The sequence below is a fragment of the Aplysia californica genome, unplaced genomic scaffold (assembly GCF_000002075.1).
Source record: "Aplysia californica isolate F4 #8 unplaced genomic scaffold, AplCal3.0 scaffold01428, whole genome shotgun sequence".
Classification (NCBI taxonomy): domain Eukaryota; kingdom Metazoa; phylum Mollusca; class Gastropoda; order Aplysiida; family Aplysiidae; genus Aplysia; species Aplysia californica.
Genome location: NW_004798698.1, coordinates 21,121 through 39,388, shown reverse-complemented (window position 1 = coordinate 39,388; position 18,268 = coordinate 21,121). Strand labels below are relative to the sequence as shown.

Sequence of the window (18,268 nt, the reverse complement as noted above, 5' to 3'; positions counted from 1 at the left end):
CATAGAAATTGAAGAGTTTGTGAGACCTGGCATCCACACAGCGTTTTCCAAGGGAGGTGACTCTAATAATTTAAAAGGTGTTTCGTTGAGGACTTGGTTTCAACTGACGCCGGCTTGCTTGTTGTGATTATTATTATAGATCACAACTTTAAATGTAAGATGTCCTTGCACACACATATTATTAACTTAAGTTGATACAGGTTTTGGTTACTGCGCTTCAGGTATTACGATTTTGTGATGAAGTTGACTCCTCAGGCATCAGCTATGCCGCGTGGATCATGGATGTGATGATCAGTTCAGTTCAACACTTTTCACTCTCCAGGATCTCAGTGCCAGTATCCTATCAATCAGATCAGGACTTCAAATCCTTCGACATAAGAGAGCCTTGCTCCTGACCGACCCAGTTGGAAAGCAGCGATGACAGTGGCAGCAAGTCTTATGAGATTTTGCAAAATAAGAAATGCTGAAATCAAGAGAGAAGCCCACAAGCTGCGCACATCAAGTCACTTACATTACTTTAGTACTTTAGATTTAGATTTAGACACTTTAGTCACATCATGATGTTAAGTGGAATGCTCAAAATGTGGCAAAACTGTTCTCTTCCTGTGAATTAGATTAGCCCTATCATGATATATAGCCTGTAATTTTTGGCCATACATCCACAAGTCATCTAACCTTTAATTCTTTCATTGCTTGAGAAATATTCTCCTCTGCGGATACATTGGGTCATCATCAGACTTTGAATACGGACTAATTGTGACTTGTCAGTATTAATAGTATTATTTTATTGGTATCGTACCTTGACGTGTAGAGTTAGCCTATATTTATATATATATATACTATACTCGCAATTGTTTTGTCAGTTTTCTACTTATTATAAAAAGTAATTTTTATTATCACTTTTTTTATTTTTTATTGTCTTCTTTTCAGACTGAGCTGCATAAAACAACTTTTGAGACCCATAATTTATACAACCATTGATTGTCCCTCTCTTGGGCCAGGACTGACACAAAAATGGATGAGTTTGAAGTGAAGAAGCGAGAAACGATGTACAGGCTGATGATAAGGTGGGAAATATATATATTATATATATCTTTTTCAAACTTTACCTTGCCACTGACTTACTTTCACAAACACACACCCGCACAATTATCTTTGAAGTTTACAAACCTCCCTCCTTCCCCTCTTTGAAAAGTCGATTAACAGCAACCAAGTTTACCAAGGCCTGCTTCACAAGAGGGTTACTGTTATCGTGCAGACGTCACTATATTATATTTAGAGGTAATGCTTGAAAAGAAATCAAAGTATCTAGTAAATTGAAACGTGCCTTGTTCTTGAAGATGTTCTGTTCATTGCTGTTTGTGAGATACTTAGTGTAACTATGTTGTGTGCCCTACAAGGGAAACTACTCTGCTGTTCATGCTGGAGGAAGGCTCTCCAATAAAGGAACTCAGTATAAGTTGTGCTGGGCTACTGATCTACATTGCGAGTTGGTTCTGTGTCTTGTGAGTTATTTAAAGTATCTTGGTCTACCCTGTTTGATATCGACCATCCACACATTTACACCTAACATTTTCTTTGTTCCCAGTCAACTGTTCTATGACGGGTACAAAGACCTCGCTGTTGGTCTCGCAGCGATTATTCAGCCACATCCGGCATGTCCTCCCTCCGACAAGTTGCTCAAGATCGTCAAGTTGGGACTCAAGCATGATGAAGAAGGTATTGCTAACACAAATCGGACAAAACTCCCTGCAGTGATCAACACTTATTTTTTCCTTACATATAATGTTTTCTACTCTACCAATGAGAGGAAGGCAGAGAAGGAGATGGGAGGACAACATAAAAGAGTGGACAGGAAAGGCGATGGATGACAATCTGAGGAAAGCAGAGGACAAAAATAGATGGCGAGTGCTGGTTTTCAGATGAAGTGGTGCCCCCATGGTTGCCCCAACCACTGGATAGAATAAGAAGAAGATGAAGAATGAGTGGCACAAGCTGAAAATCTGTTTGATTGACAATAACCTGTGTAGTGGGATTTGGGTTAGTTCGGTTGGGTGTTTTGGTGGTTTTTATTGTTTTGTTGGGGGGAGTGTCTGTATCCATAGAGGTGAATTTTTCTGTACAGATTTCTTGAATGGCGTTTGTTTGTTTGTACACATATTCTTTTTTTGACTGAATATTATACTAGCATCAACAATGAAGCTTTGCTCTGACATCAGTTAATATCATTTACATCTTGTCTCCTCAGAGAACAAAGATGAACAAAACCTTGCTGGTGAAATAGTCCAACCAGGCTCCGGTATAGATTTAGAGTTTGAGACAGAAGGTATGTTTGTCTGTCCAAATGAGCTCCCAATATCTAGAACTACAAATCTCCATGTAGCTGGTATTATTTTGTACTTCTTTCAAACATTAATAATAGTTTCGATTTATGTAGTACATATTGTCATATTTCCCTCAGAAAGTATACTCTGTTCACTTTACAAATTACCCACGTATTATGTTCTTGGGAAGTATTCAGTGCAAGCTGCCATTTTACAAGTGCTCAAACATTTGATGTTGACGAGACCTTTCACGGTCATTAGCCAGATCCCCTTCTCTTCTGGATAAAGTGAAAAATTTTCATGTTAAGTATTTTTTTCATAGACGTCACATTGTGCCTATATGAAAATTCAAATGTGCGATCTTAAGGCAGTCTGACTACTAGATTACTGAATCAGAATGAGTGACAATTATCGTCTTGCGAAGCAGTAATTCGATGCAATGTCTTAGTACCATTTTGTTGATTTTATGGTGTATTCTGTTTCAGAGGCTAATTCTCGTTTTGTTTTTTTGTTTTTCCAACAATTTTTTAAAATGATTTTCTTATTTGATATCGTCTTGAGAGTGGGACTGATGTGAACAAAGATATATTGCATTTGATTTGGAGTCTACATAACTTGATAAGTAGACACCACGTGAGAGTAGTCCTACAATGGATTCCTGCCCACACTGGGATACCGGGAAATGAAAGAGCTGATGCTCTGGCAAAGAAAGGAGCTAGTCTCCCTCGGCCTGAAATTCCTCCGAATTACACCACCTGCTGCCAAATGATCAAGTCAAACCTCAAGGAAGAGTGGATGAATGATTGGGCCACAGGTACGACAGGAAGGAGGATGTATGGCCACATGAATAAACCACTGGTCAAAGATCCAATCAATGAGTTGAGGACGAGTAATCAATCCATAATCTTCCAACTTAGAACACGACATGTACCCCTCAACCAACATCTCAACCGAATTGGAGTAAAGCAGTCTGCTGCCTGCCCACTATGTGACTACCCCTCAGAGACAGTGGAACATCATCTGTTCTTCTGTAGAAAACTAACTGATTTAAGGGGATGTTTCCTTCCCAAGCTACCCCACACATCTAATTGCCTCTACTCCTCAAGACAACAATTAGAACAAACATGCAACTATTACCGAATGGCATCATGCAGAAGAGTTAACGCTCAGATGCTACTGGATCGCTAACAACAACAACAACAACAACATATCGTCTAATTTTTTAGAATCAACTCCCACTTGATTTTCACTGCTTTTTCTGTGGATCAAGCAAATAAAGTGAAGAAAATTAACTGAATTCATTTTTTTTTTTTATTAACATGTTAAGCAGTTCTTAGTTAAATGTTAATGCGGTGATGTTCCTAAGTTGAATACAACGCTCCTCATCTTAGCACATATATTTATATTGAAACTCATCTCCACTAATTAATTTTCTGCAATGGCAATATATTCTCTTTGTCTGTTTCCAGTTCAGAGCATCTCCCCAGAAGTGGCCTTGTACGAGACTTGCTACGTGACAGCGCACAAAGCCGCTTGCAGGACAGCCGCTTTCCACAGCACAGGTAGGAAGCTACTTGTACTCCTCGCTGGTCAACATGACTTGGCTCTTTCAGATTTTTTTTTTCTTTTGTTGCCAGGTCGCTCTAAAACTTCTGGGTGTTTCATGGTCCCCTGGTCCATTGAATCACTTACTTGAGTATTACTTCTTCAACTGGATGGTATTATTTGTGGGTCCTATTACTTTGGAGTCCCGTCGTTGTTTCTTTCTGTCTCTGTCTTTCTTTACAAATCAATTTTTAAAAATATATTGATGTTACTGACGTGCTTCTCTTTAACAGTAGCAGGCTTGCTAAGTATCCCGAATTTCCCCTAGACAGTAGTCCCAGATTCAGCCATAAAAGATTTGAGAGCCTTAACACTTATATTCTCTACCAAAACCGGTCCCACTCAATGTAACTGTGTTCGTTGTTATACCTGCCACCATTTTTTAAAGTACAGTATATTATACTATATGCAGTTTTTACAATTTTACAAGAGAGCCAAAAAAAAAAGGAATGTTGTTACCAAGAAAACATACTCTTTGCAAACATCCGACATCAAAATTTTGAAGTCTACAATTTTGATAATAACGTTTTTTATTATCTGTATAGTAAGTGTTGTTTCCTTGATAACAACATTCAGGTTTTTTTTTTACTGTCATGTAAAATTGTAACACTTTTTAAAATGAAGGCAGATACGTAATTGGATGTTATATAATGTTGGGTATCCCTGACTGGGTTAAGTTATATAAGAAAACGTTTGCAAGCTTGCATAGTGAAATTGTAGCTTGAAATATTATTTTTTTGTCTGTCTCCCTCAGGTCAGCTGATTGCTACTGGTTCGGCAGATGCCTCCATCAAGGTACAGCTTAGTGAATATCTTTTCTTCTTTCACCATTTGTTGTATTTTTGTTGAATCGTATTGGTGCATTATACTGAACACAGAACCAGGTCTGTTTGAGGGAGAGCAGTAATTTTAGGACCTGGGGCGAATGGTGTCAGTATGTGTCTAGTGTATTTGTTAGTGCTTAGAAAACATATTATTTGATATGTTTTTAGGTTCGGAGTACAGCAGTCCATTTTCGTATGTACAGGTAATTTGGTAAATTTTTGTTCTGTTTAATAGTACTACTCCTCTTGGACTTGTTGGCTTTGAAGAAGATTTATGAACTTTCAAGACTAGATTTGCAAATAATATGTAACCGAAGCCCATAAGTCAATTGGAGAGATCTTTTGCTGCAGATTTACTTTGATATCTCGCATTTATTGAATGCCGAAAAGTGGGTGAAAGGTTTGGAGTGGGGGGTTTTTTGGCCAATGCCCACCATCTTGTTCCATCATTGGTAAGTCTTTTTGGGGGGGTTTTAAAAAGTTGGCAGCTGTGATCTTGTATGTCTTTAGTGCTAAACATGCGATATCAATGTATAACATGTGATCTAAAGTACTGGACATCTTGTCTTTATCAATCAGTAGACATGGAGTGCATGATATCAATCAATGTACATTTTGTATGTCTCCCATGCTAAACATTGAGTGTGGTTGGTTGGCGGGTCGTTGCGTTTGGTTTACTCCTTTTTTCACATCAAACATCTGTCGTCCTTAATCTCACCTCATTTTATTTGCTTGTCACTCTCTAGTAACAGCTCTAATCTTTGGCATTTTCATGACGTTATTGTGTTGCAAGTGCCGTAGAACTCTTACCAACACTTACACTAAATATTGAGTGCATGACATCATGACATTTGTATTTGTACACACACACACACCCTCAGGTCCTAGACGTGGAGCGCATGTTGTCCAAAAGCGCCACACCGGCCGACGTGATGGCCCTGGAGACCCCTCAGCAGCAGATGGAGAACCATCCGGTCATCCGGACTCTCTACGACCACAACGGGGTGAGCACCAGTTTGACCCTCTCAGAAACTCTTCGAATAGGAAAAGAAAAAGAGGAAGCTAACGGATCAAGGGGTGACCCCGAAAAGAGACATATTACTTTACTATATTATATCTTACTCTTTCTTTTTATTGTTTGACATTATTTAATTTTATTGTTATTATTATCATTATTATTATCACTTTTCTTTTCTCCTGTCTTCGTCAACAACCTCCAGACATACAGCTATTACAGAATGGCATCATGCAGAAGAGTTAACGCTCAGATGCTGCTGGATCCCTAACAACAACAGCAACAACGACCCTGACAGAAAATGTTTAATTTTTGTGTGGCAGCGTTGTTAGATCCAATTATTTCGCATCACACTCTGAATGGCTTTTTGAAGTGATGTAGTCTTTTGGATCAAATGAGCTCTAGTAACTGACAGTAAAAATATAAATTGATGTCTTCGCAATTGCGATAAAAAATATAAAACTCTGGCGCTCTTATGACCTTATGCAGTTGCGAGCGATCATTAATTTAGGTGGCCACTTTGGAAAGATGACCGTTAAGGCAGGTTCGATTGTACTTACAAAAGAAAAGAGCTGTAAGAAGGCTTCAAGTGCAGTGATGCTAATATCTTTCAAGCATTTTTTCCACGACTCGTTTATACTCTTTCTTACTAAAATCATGTGATCCAGACATTTTATGAGAGTGATTAGGTGCAAGTGTCCTCACCAGTTCTGTCTTGATGTCGGTGATATTGCCGCTGTAAAATCAAGATTGAGTCCTGAAGTTAAGCGCTGTTTACCTTTAATTTCTCTTCCGACCTTTTTCCAATGTTTCATTTTTCTTCTTTCCTGAGCTCAGTGAAGCCAGAACCCTTCTGGCTCTGAATGGGTCTTTTAGTGCCCTAAAGTTTATCTGAAATGTATCTTCAGGAGTGTAGTGTGATCGTTTCACTTTGAAGGAAGTATCGGCGGTGGAAATATTTGAAGACTACAGGGGTAAAATGACGGTAGTCGCAAAGTGAAAATCGTGAGGGTACCAATTTTGAAAGCTTGTTGACTCATAAATGTATTTCTGTCCAACTGTAGGCTGATTATTGTTGTTAGATTTCCCATTCAACAACACTTAACAATAAACCACCTGTCAAACAAATGTGAAGTTATGAGTCCACAAGCTTTCAAAGTCGGCACCCTCACAATTTCCAGTTCGTGACTCCCGTCGTTTTTCCCTTGTGCTCTTCATTTATTATCAGATTTGTTTTTGTTCTGTTGCCAGGAAGTGACCTGCCTCGACTTCCACCCGTTTGTACCGGTGCTGGCCTCAGGAAGTGACGACTTCAGCATCAGGTTCTTCGAGTACTCCAAACCTTCGGTGAAGAAAGCCTTCAAGAGCATACAGGTAAGTACTGTTGACGTCGGTTGGTGTCCGTGGTCTTGTGGTTAGGCTGTTGGGCTCGCAAATGAAAGGTTGTGGGTTCGAAGCCCGACATGGGCCTGACGTTGTGTCTGTGGAAAAGGTGTTGTACACACATGTTTCCTCACTTCACCCAGGTGGGAATAGGTACCCGGCTGTAGACAATGAAAGATCTTGTCAGTTTGTTAGCCTTTGAGCGCTTAACGAGCTGCTTGCTCTGTATGCTTCCCAGGAAGTCGAGAATGTTTTTGAGTATTCTAGGATCTGCTGAGGTAAGATATAGGTTATAAAGCGCATAGAGCATGCTGCTGAGTGAGGGCATGCGCTATACAAATGCTATTTATTTCTTAGTCACACAAGTCTAGCGAGAACACAGTGTGACCACAGTATCGTTGTGCACGTGGTGAATAGGCACTGTGGGTGGTTGGCATGTTCTCTGGTGTGGTTTGCTTCTTCTTTCCTATCAAACATATGTCGTCCTGATCTCTCCTCTTTCTTTTTTGCGTTTGTTGCTCTCTTGTATCACCTCTAATCTTCAACATTTCCTTGACATTATTGTCTTGCAAGTGCTTTAAAACTTATTAAAACACGAAAATTAACAGGCTCTGTTATCATGTTTGAGTTATTCTGCTCTCTCAATATTATGAACATGTTTTTTTAAAGACCGTTTTAGTTGTGAACTTCAACACAAGTCTTATAGTTTATTTATGTGTAAAAGAATTAAATTAATTAATAAATTCACTTACTTGCAATATGCTGTGTGTCTGAAGATGAAGCAGTAGAACAATTTTATTTTGATGAGAATCTATTCATTTGGGATATAAATTTATTTATTGTAGTCGCTGAAATCCTAAAAATAATTAACTTTGGCTGTAAAGTATTTTATCAAGATCACTATTCTTAGGGAGACCTGGAAAAAAGTTCACTTGACTTGTTATGATATGGTAATGTATAAACATTGTGAAGTTTGAAGCGTCTTCCAATTTTTTATCAACTCTGTTTGCAGTGAAAAATGATTTTGATCTGTTTAGATATATTAACGAATTATGTTTTTTCATACAATTATATGTGAATGTCGCTGAGCCTTTAAATCAAATTGCATCCTGTCTTGTGTTGAAAGTACTGCCATCCAAAATATGTGAGGTGTGCTGACAAAATGAGTTACTTCTCGCAATTCAAGAATGGAGAAAATCAACATTTGTGGGAGATTTATAGATTTTCAGTTGATGCCATTTCGTTCAAGTCTACCGTGTCTTTTATTATTCCATACTTACAAATTGTACAAACTCCACCTATAAAGTTAATATATCAATTTCCACGGCTAAAATCCGAAAGAAGTAACTCATTTTGTCTGCACAACTCACATATATTATAGCTATGTCAAATGCTTGCTGAAATGTCATCATGAGATATCTTAAATTTTCTAGGAAGCCTCGGCTTTGTCGCAGATCACCTTTCACCCTGGTGGAGAGTTCCTCTTGGCTGGCACACGGCACCCCACAAGTCAGTAGCTGCTGTCAATAGTTCACTACCTCAGAATTACTAAGTTTTATCTGTCGTTTTTTTGGCTGTTTTTGAGTTGCCAAGACCATGAGGTCAGAAACCGAATGTTCTATAATCTGCTCTGTCAAAACCGTAAGATTATTCATAGTCGTTATCAAGATATTCAAAGAATTTTTCATTCGAAAAAAGCCTGACATGTTGAGAAACTCAAAATGTTTTACGTCAAATTTCCCAAAACTAGATACTGTGCAGATATTTTAGTGTAGAGGTTTGTGTCACATAAATTTCCACTTAGATATATTTGATATGTTTTGATTTTTTAATATTAAAATAAATATTTAAACTCCTGTGAGAAACTGTCTACTTGTAGGCCTATGTGTCTTAGAAGAAGAAAGTTCTTATTCTCCCTTTTGGTTGTGAATCAGTTGTCTCGGTAAGCTTTAAAGTGGGTGGTTGGTGGGTGCTCTGGTTTGGTTTTCTCCTTCTTTCCTATCAAACATCTATCGTCCTTATCTCTCCTCCTTCTTTTTTTGTGTTTGTTACTCTCTTGTAACACCTATAACCTTCGGCACTTAATGACTTTTTTGTGTTGCTAGTGCTGTAAAAACTCTTACTTTTTAAACTAAACTGAGCTTAGAAAAATACAGACGTAAATCAGATTCCGACCTTTCGCATGAGTGCACAGTGTAGCAGGCCAGTATTGTAATTATTTGAGTGGTGGGCACATTGTTACCCCTGTTAGTCGACGACAATGCTGGCAAACCTTGTTTATGTTCCCATTAGGGTGTTCTTATTTTAAGACGTTTCATGGCTTGTGATTGTTATTGGGTATCATGGGGGGTAATGATGCAGTTTTAAGTGTTATTTGTGTGGAAAGTGAGATGTTAAAGGATTTCATTTTTTTCTTCTTTTTTTTTTGGGGGGGGGGGGTTGTTTGTTTGTTGTTTTTATCTTTCAGCTCTGACTTGTTAGGCTTTTCATGTTGGTGACAAATTATTGATTTTGGACGTTTGTTTTGTTTTGTACTTGTTTCTTTGTATTCCTAAATCTTTAGATTACCCCCCGGGGCGGTGCCACTGACTGAAGTGTCTTTAGGCCATTCCCAAAGGGGGGACTTTTCTCGTTCATGCACGGTAGAATTGTAAATGGGCTGATTCATCATGTCACGCTCATAACTGTGCCTGATCTACAACAGGGAACTGCTGCTTTTTCTTTCTTAATCCTTACTATTGTCATTTTCCTCTACTTCTTTTGAATGTTTGTCACACTCTTGTGACCCGCTATTTCCGGGGTGCCTTGATAGTCGAAGCAGACTTTGTGCTGTTGAAGCTAGAGAGGGGAGCAGAGTAAGTCTGATTCCTTGTAAGGACTTCTCTGATGACACCCACCCCTTGGCGCTCATATGACCTTATGCAGTTGCGAGTGCTGTAAAACCTTTACTAAAACTATTTTAAAAATCTTTAGGTTTGAAAAATTTCTTTTTCAGTCCGCCTGTACGACGTGAATACGTTTCAGTGTTTTGTGGGCAGCAATCCTCAGGACCAGCACACAGGAGGAATCACAGGGGTAGGTGGCGCTTCTTCTTCCTTTTTGTCTGCTGCGTCACCGCCAGTCGAGAATGTTTCCGAGTATTCTGGGGTCTGCTGGGGTAATAGTTTAGTTGTTAGTTTCAGTAGAGGATTTACGGCGCTGGGGTAATCATATATGTAAATTGTAAAGCAGGTGACGCTTGCTGTTTAGCGGGAATATGTACCGTAAAATGCTATTTATATATAATTTTATTATCTTGACGCGTTGTTGGAGGGTGCATCTGACTTTCCCTCCTTTACTATTTTGATATTATCAACACTTCACTTTGTCTTAGTGGGTGGCTGGCAGTCGCTTTGGTGTGGTTTGCTCCTTCTTTCCTATCAAACATCTATCCTGGCGCTCATATGACCTTATGCAGTTGCGAGCGCCGTAAAACCCTCTACTATAAAAAAAGATTTTAAAACCCATCTATCCTTCTTATCTCCCCTCTTTCTTTTTTGTGTTTGTTACTCTCATGTAACACCTCTAATCTCCGGCACGTATATGATCATCTTATTCTGCTGCAAGTACCGTAAAATGCTTGCTAAAAAAAACAAAAGCCAGCTCTTGTAACACGACCTCTAATCTTCAGCACTTGTGTTGCAAGTGCCGTAAAACTTACTATAACTAAACCAAATTTCCCAACAGGGATCAATAAAAGTAGATTTTATTTTATTTACTTATTTCTATTTATTTATTTGTTTCTATTTATTCATTTATTTCTATTTGTTTATTTATATATCTTTATTTATTTATTATTTATTTCTATTTATTTATTTGTATATTTGTATTATTTATTATTTATATCTATTTATTTATATATTTGTATTTATTATTTATTTATTTTTATTTATTTATTATTTGTATTTATTTATTATTTATTTCTATTTATTTATTTATTTATTTATATATTTGTATTCGTTTATTATTTATATCTATTTCCTCCCTTGTAGCTGAAGTGGAGCCCCAACGCCAACATGTTTGTGTCGTGCTCCATGGACGGCTCCATCAAGCTGTGGGATGGGGTGAGCCACAAGTGCATCAACACCTTCTACAAGGCTCACGACAGCAAGGAGATCTGCTCCGTCGCTTTCAGCCGCAACTCCAAGGTAGGTGGAATCATGGTGTAAAAAGAGAGGACTGTAAGGTGGGTGGAATCATGGTGTAAAAAGAGAGCTCTAAGGTTGGTGAAATCATGGTGTTAAAAGAGAGGACTGTAAGGTGGGTGGAATCATGGTGTAAAAAAGAAAACTGTAAGATGTGGAATCATGGTGTTAAAAAGAGAGAACTCTAAGGCTGGTGGAATCATGGTGTTAAAAAGAGAGAACTCTAAGGCTGGTGGAATCATGGTGTTAAAAGAGAGGACTGTAAGGTGGGTGGAATCATGGTGTAAAAAGAAAACTGTAAGATGTGGAATCATGGTGTTAAAAAGAGAGAACTCTAAGGCTGGTGGAATCATGGTGTTAAAAGGGAAAAGAATTTGAAGTTTATAAGATAAGATAAGGTAATATACTTTATTATCCCAGACGCAAATTTTTCTTGACTGTACGGGACCGTAAAAACACATGCAGGTATACTTAAAAAAATTTAATTATATCTTACTCTCATTAAAATTCAATATGAAAAGAGAAGTAAAGCTTGCAAAATGTACATTCACATCAAATGCATCATTTTCACGTTGGATTGTATCCTATTTTTAAAATGTTTTTTTGGGTTTGATTCTTTTTGGGTTTTTGTACTGTGTCCTATTTTTTGGGGTGCCAAATGTTAGTTAAGTAGTATGGCATTAAATTTTTACCCCAAAAATATGGGGGAAAAAACAGCGCTCTTTCTGTCATTCACTCTTTCATCCACCCCCTTCTACCCTCCCTCAGGAAATGCCATACGGTCGTGTCCCTACTCTTTTTTTTTTTGTCCTCAGTACGTGGTGTCTGCGGGAAAAGACTCGCTGGTCAAGCTGTGGGAGCTGTCGACCAATCGCTGCCTGATCGTCTACACGGGGGCGGGAGCTACGGGAGGCATGGAGCATCGCACAGTGGCCTGCTTCAACCACACCGAGGATTACGGTGAGTGACTTCCTGGACGAGAGAGAGAGAAATTATCAACGGCCAGCCAGCCGTATAAAAGTTCTAAGCCGAGGACGCAAAATTTTCTGGAGAGAGAAAAGACAGTTTCATTCTTTTTACAATTGGTCGCTTTTTGGGGCAAGCGGGCCAACCCAGATTTCGGGGTTTTCCAGAAATCTTGACCTACACCAAAAGTAGACATTGCCTTACCTATAGAAGTTTGGTTTCATTGCTGTGTATATTTGTTTGGTTATAGAGAAAACTCTCCTTGTCTTTTAAAGAAACTGAACAAGGAGCAAAAACTTTACCATTGGTTTTCTCAAAACAGCATTTTTTGGGATAGCCCCCTTGTGCTTAAAAGCGACCGATTGTCCTTTCGTTGTGTATCTTTTATTACTTTTTCCATGAATTAAGAATCCGAATTTCAGTAATATACTGGGTGATTAAAAAAGAATGAACTGATTTTATGATGCATTGCTTTTCAGTTCTCAAGCGTCGTTATGGAATGAGTCTGTGACCATTTGAAAGAGGAGTTATCTATCTTTTGAATAGCCGGGCCCCAGTGATGGATTGGTCAGAAAGGAGGGACTAAGCTTGAGTTTTCCATTGTTTTTCCTTATTAAAATATTGTGATATGAAATCGGTTCACATTCTTTTTTAATCACCCTGCTTTTCTGTTTCTCGTGTTCCTCAGTTCTGTTCCCCGATGAGAAGACCACATCCCTGTGCTGCTGGGACTCTCGGAACGCCGAGCGACAACGCCTGCTTTCCCTCGGTGAGTGTGTGCTAGCAGAATTCTCAACATCCTCTTCTCCTCAAGATTTGTTCCGTGGGTGGTTATCAGGTGCTCTAGTGTGGTTTGCTCCTTCTTTCCTAACATGAAGTTATGATTCACAGAGGTTGGGGGGGGTCGAAAGTCTTCTTGCTTCAGGCAGAGAGAAACAGAAGGAAAACTTGCCACGGTGCACAGATCAATATGTTGTTTTGTTTTAGGTTTTCGTAATCTTTCATTATTTCAGTCATCATGCTGACTCATTTTTAAAAAACCCGTCTCATTATCATGGTAATGTTGCCTCCTCTTTTTTTTAATCATCCGAACATAAAAAGAAACAAGTTACTGCTTCTGAGTAGGAGCCCAGTACCCCACAGAAACTCTTTTAGTTTTAGTAAGAGCTTTACACCACTTGCAACACAATAAGGTCGTATAAGTGCCGAAGATTAGAGGTGTTACAAGAGAGTAACAAACACAGAAAAGAAGGAGGGAAGATAAAGACAATAGATGTTTGATAGGAAAGAAGAAGCAAACCACACCAGAGCACCCGCCAACCACCCACACAGAAACTCTGTCGTAGAAATTCTGTGGTCTGCAAAGTTTGAACATGGCATCCTAGAGCCACAAACTCTACCCGACAGTTCAGTTCAAGAAACCGGGGGATGCCATATTTTTCTAAAAATCTTTTTGCTTTTCCATCAAACATCTATCGTTCTTATCTCTTCTCCTTTTTGTGTTTGGTATTCTCCAGTAACATATTTAATCTTCAGTACTTTTATGACCTAATTGTGCCGCCTGTGCCGTAAAACTCTTTACTAAAACACAAACACAACTCAAACAATTCCTGGTTAAAACATAGCCGTTTTCATGCAGATTTTTTGTTTGTACTGGCCAGACCATCAATGATTTATTTATAGAGGCACCAGCCATCTCCGCAACTCAATAATGCAGCGATTTTGTTGAGGATTTCTCAGAAAAGGTTTTTTAAATTTTATTTTGTGATGGTAAACAGTTCCAGGATTGTACTCTGAACAAAACGTCCCATCAGAACTATTTTCTCCAAAGTGTACATAAGTAAGTAAAGAGTGCACTTTGGACAAAATAATTCTGAGGCAACGAAATGTCTTTTAACCCTATCCGTACGCCCTGGGGTCATTTTGCACCCCTGGGGGTTGTATTCTTCACGTTTTAGAGTACTTCTAGTGAGAAGATCTCTTTGAAACTTTCAGTATTTCTAAAAAATCATTTTGACAGACTGCTGTGCAAAGCGTACGGATCGGATTAACAAGTAAATTTCCTCTTTGGAAAGTGGTGGCACAGAGTTCCCCACGTCATATAGATACGATAGTAAAACACGACGTACGGATAGGGTTAAAGTATTTCCTCGAGAGGGTTTACATCTCTCTGCTTTATGTGCTGGTTCTCCTTTGTTGCTTAACCTTTAAGCGCAGCCATATTATTGCAGGCAGCCTCACAAAACTGAACGTTTTGTTATTGCACCTTTATGTCAGGTTCAAACTGGTTCCTACCTTTTATTTAAGTTGGCTGAACATGAGGTTTACCAATATCTTCAGTTTTCAAGATCAGAAGGATTTTTTTTCCCCCCGTCTTTTTGCTTCATCACATTCACGATGAAATGTACTTTAACTTTGTGCTTTTTCCATGAGTGGAGGAGGGGGAAGGGGTAGTTGTTGTTTGTTTTGTTTTTGTTTTTTGTTTTGTTTTGCTAGTGAACACTCTAGATGAAATGCGCTTGGGTTTTTTTCTTGAAGGAATAGAGTGGGATGTTGCTGTTTTTGTTTGGGGGGAGGGGGTTGTCTGGGTTGGGTATGGGTTTTTTTTCACTTTAACTTTTTACTTTTTCATGAAAGGGGGGGGTTGTCTCATTCTTGATGAAATGTACTTTTAACATTGTGCATTTTTCATGAAGGAATAAGGTGTGTGGGGGGGAAGGGTGTGGTTGCATCCCATTCTTGATTAAACGTACTTTAACTTTGTGCTGAAGCTGAGGTCTTGTGTTTGAGTGAAGATCAGGGGAGAGAACCGGCGGCTATTTGCTGACCAGCCCGATCCTGATGGCCCCTTTTGTTTTGGGGGGTTTTTTTATTCCTTTTAGTGGGCAGTGGTCCGTGAAGCCACAAGTATTGATTTTGTCCCCCCATTGTCTTCAAGTTTTTCATTCTCTCCCCGCGGCTGTCAGAGAAGCATTGGCTAGCTTTGTTTTAGAGGGTTTTGCCGCAGGGGAAACATTTTATGGAGCCGGGAGCCTGGCATTCTTGTACCCATTGTTCCGCGGCCTTTGAGTGAGCGGGCACAAAAACACACACAGGAAGTGAGAGTAAATGTTTTACTGCACCGTAATGCCTGCTATAACGTGACGGGTCTTCAGGTTTACTGCTCTACGCCAGCTCTTTTTGTTGTTCAGAATAGATGGGGGGGGGGGTTTGGTGGGTTTTTTTGGGGGGGGTTTTATGGGGTTTTTTAAAGCAACGTTTGATGTGTAGATTTAACTCTTTAAACCCTGAGTTTTTTCCACCGGTTTCCCGGAGTTTTTTTCTACAGTCACCTAAACTTGGTGCACTATGTCTCATTATAACTAACTCCAAAAGCTTGCCTCCAACTTCTAAGTGGCAGAAACAAAGTCTTAGTCATTACTAAAAAACTTTGTTCCGGAATAGTTCCGAAAAACAAGCAAGAACTAGCACTAAATAAAACGAAACAGTTGTCACTAGTGGCGGATGCTACCAGCGTCTGATGGGGAACACGGCTATTACCGCTGGACGCTCCCAGTGTCCGATGGGGAACATGGCTATTACCGCTGGACGCTCCCAGTGTCCGATGGGGAACAGGGTTATTACCGCCGGACGCTCCCAGAGTCCGATGGGGTTTAAAGAGATAAGAGAAATGTAGGTGGGGTTTCTTTTTTATGCCCCCTTCTACACAATTTAGGTCACTTAGGTAAGGAGGTCATTTAGAAGGTGGTCTTCTGACCTTGCCTATCAGGGCAACTTGGTCTGAGAGGGAAGAGGGAGACAACGGCCCGGCAAAAAGACTGAGATACTTGATGAAATTCTCCCCAAACAGGAATCGAACTCGGGTCTGCTGCGTGTGACAGCAGAGCTTCAGTGGGAGAATAAAATTACCCAGTGCGAGGTTGTTTTTATTTTATAGTAACCATGACAACAAGTATATATATATATATATATATATATGTATATATGTGTGTGTGTTTTCTCGGCAGGTCACAACGGGGTCGTTCAGTACCTGGCGCACTCACCCACCGGCCCCGCCTTTATCTCGTGCAGCGATGACTTCAGGGCGCGCTTCTGGTACCGGAAGGCCACCACTGATTGATTGGGGAGCATTTGAGGGTGTGTGTGTGGGTGAATGAGTGTGTGGGTGGGGGGTGGGGGGGTGTATGTGTGTGTCTTTGTATGTGTATGTGTGTGGGAGGATGTGTGCGTGTGTATTTTGTATGTTTGGGAGAGAGTGAGTGAGATAGACAGTGATATCATTGCTGCCACAAGCAATCCACTTAAGTCCAAATTTTGAGAATTTTCATTTTTTACACCCTTCATAAGCTCTATAAAAGTGCACCCGTTCAGCTTCACCAAATTGTGGTTTAATGCTATGGTCAAAGCTTGTAACTTTTTTGCTTTTTTCATGATTTCTGATAGGCACAACACAACAAAAACTAGATTTTTTTTTTCTCTGGTGTAAAAAGTACCCTCACAGACTTAATAAGTGGATTACTTGTGACACCAATGATAGGTGTGTGCGTCTGTATGTTTGAGAGAGAGAGAGAGAGCGAGTGATATGTGAGACATGCTGACAAAATGAGTTACTTCTCGCAATCCACAAATTGAGATATTGGCCTAAAATCGATACTAGAGTCAAGTTTGTAGATTTTGTATTGATGCCATATTCTTTAAACATAACATGCTTTTTATTATTCCATACTTCTAAACTGTAAAAACTTCACCTATAAGTGTGATGTATCTATTTCAATAAGGCATGAATCCGAGAAGCAACTCATTTTGTCAGCGCACTTCACATATGATCTGTGCGCTGGTACATGTATATGCATGTGTAAAAATGAGGGAGAGTTGTTTCTTTTTAATGCACTGAGAATGGTTCAAAATACAAGCTCATTTGTATTTTCACTTTTGTCATTTCCTTGACCAAGTTCACGTGTTTGATGTAAGAGTGAGAGATTTTTGTATTCTGCACAATTTTTTGTAGGTCGTCAGGGTAGGTTTTGGTAGTCATAGACGGTTGTTTCAGGCAAAATGTGGTCATGGTTGTGGCCTTTGGCTGTGTGCTCTGTAAGAATTTGTTGACGGCGAAATTTGTTAAAACCCTGACAGATAAAGTGACTTTGCATTGTTCTCTCTATCTAATCAAAAAAAAGCATCTTCCCGGGACTATGAAATAGGGCCTACAGGGGAAACTGTCTAAGACTACTAGTAAGACACCCACACTTTGTTGAGAAGAAAAGTGATTATTTTACACAGGCGGACTTCCAGGACAGTGTCATTGTATGTAAAAACAAAAATGATACAAAAGTGGGTAGGGGAATGAAAAGTGGCCGTTTGTACAGGTGATTACATTACACAGGTGGCTGAAAGAGCAGGTTCAACTGTACGTCCTTTTGCGTTTGACTCTCCCCCCTTCCCCTTGTTGGTTGTATTTTTTCTCAATGCATTGTATAAATTGTTCTTGCAGTATCAGAAAAGACAATGGAAAGGTCGCAAAATTTGGTCTCTTCCTTTAAACAGGGCAATTTGGTTTTTAATGATTACATCAGATGTGTGCGTTTGTCTTCTGCTGTATGAACTGTGTGTATTGTCATTATGATGAAACTGTTGATGTTGTTTTATTGATTCACTCTTGCTCCATTCTGCATACTTGTTTTATCATGTCAAATTTTACACTGCCAGTTTGTGTATGAATCAATAAATTAATGTTAAAAATATAATATGTGACTTTTCATATTTTCCTTTCTTTGTTACTGTCATCAGTTACTTTCACTTACTGAAGTTGCTGATTTCACTGAAAGTACTAGGCACATTCTTAACTTGTATGCATGGGTGGTTGGCGGGTGCTCTGGTTTGGTTTGCTTCTTCTTTCCTATCGAACATCAATCTTCTTTATCTACCTTCCTTCTTTTTTGTGTTTGTTACTCTCTTGTAACACCTCAA

The 18,268-nt window shown here is 39.2% G+C and overlaps 1 protein-coding gene across 1 annotated transcript; it reads left to right on the top strand.

Annotated features, from left to right (window-relative positions):
• The first annotated feature begins 58 nt into the window (after positions 1-58).
• LOC101858684 (cleavage stimulation factor subunit 1) lies at positions 59-18,045 on the top strand. The gene is made up of 14 exons (XM_005112817.3): positions 59-154; positions 931-1,067; positions 1,589-1,719; positions 2,249-2,326; positions 3,794-3,886; positions 4,684-4,724; positions 5,635-5,757; positions 7,020-7,142; positions 8,585-8,660; positions 10,147-10,226; positions 11,183-11,338; positions 12,151-12,295; positions 12,990-13,070; positions 16,309-18,045. The coding sequence occupies exons 2-14, from the start codon at positions 1,015-1,017 to the stop codon at positions 16,419-16,421; spliced, it is 1,293 nt and encodes a 430-aa protein (XP_005112874.1). The 5' UTR covers positions 59-154; positions 931-1,014; the 3' UTR covers positions 16,422-18,045.
• Positions 18,046-18,268: the final 223 nt, after the last annotated feature.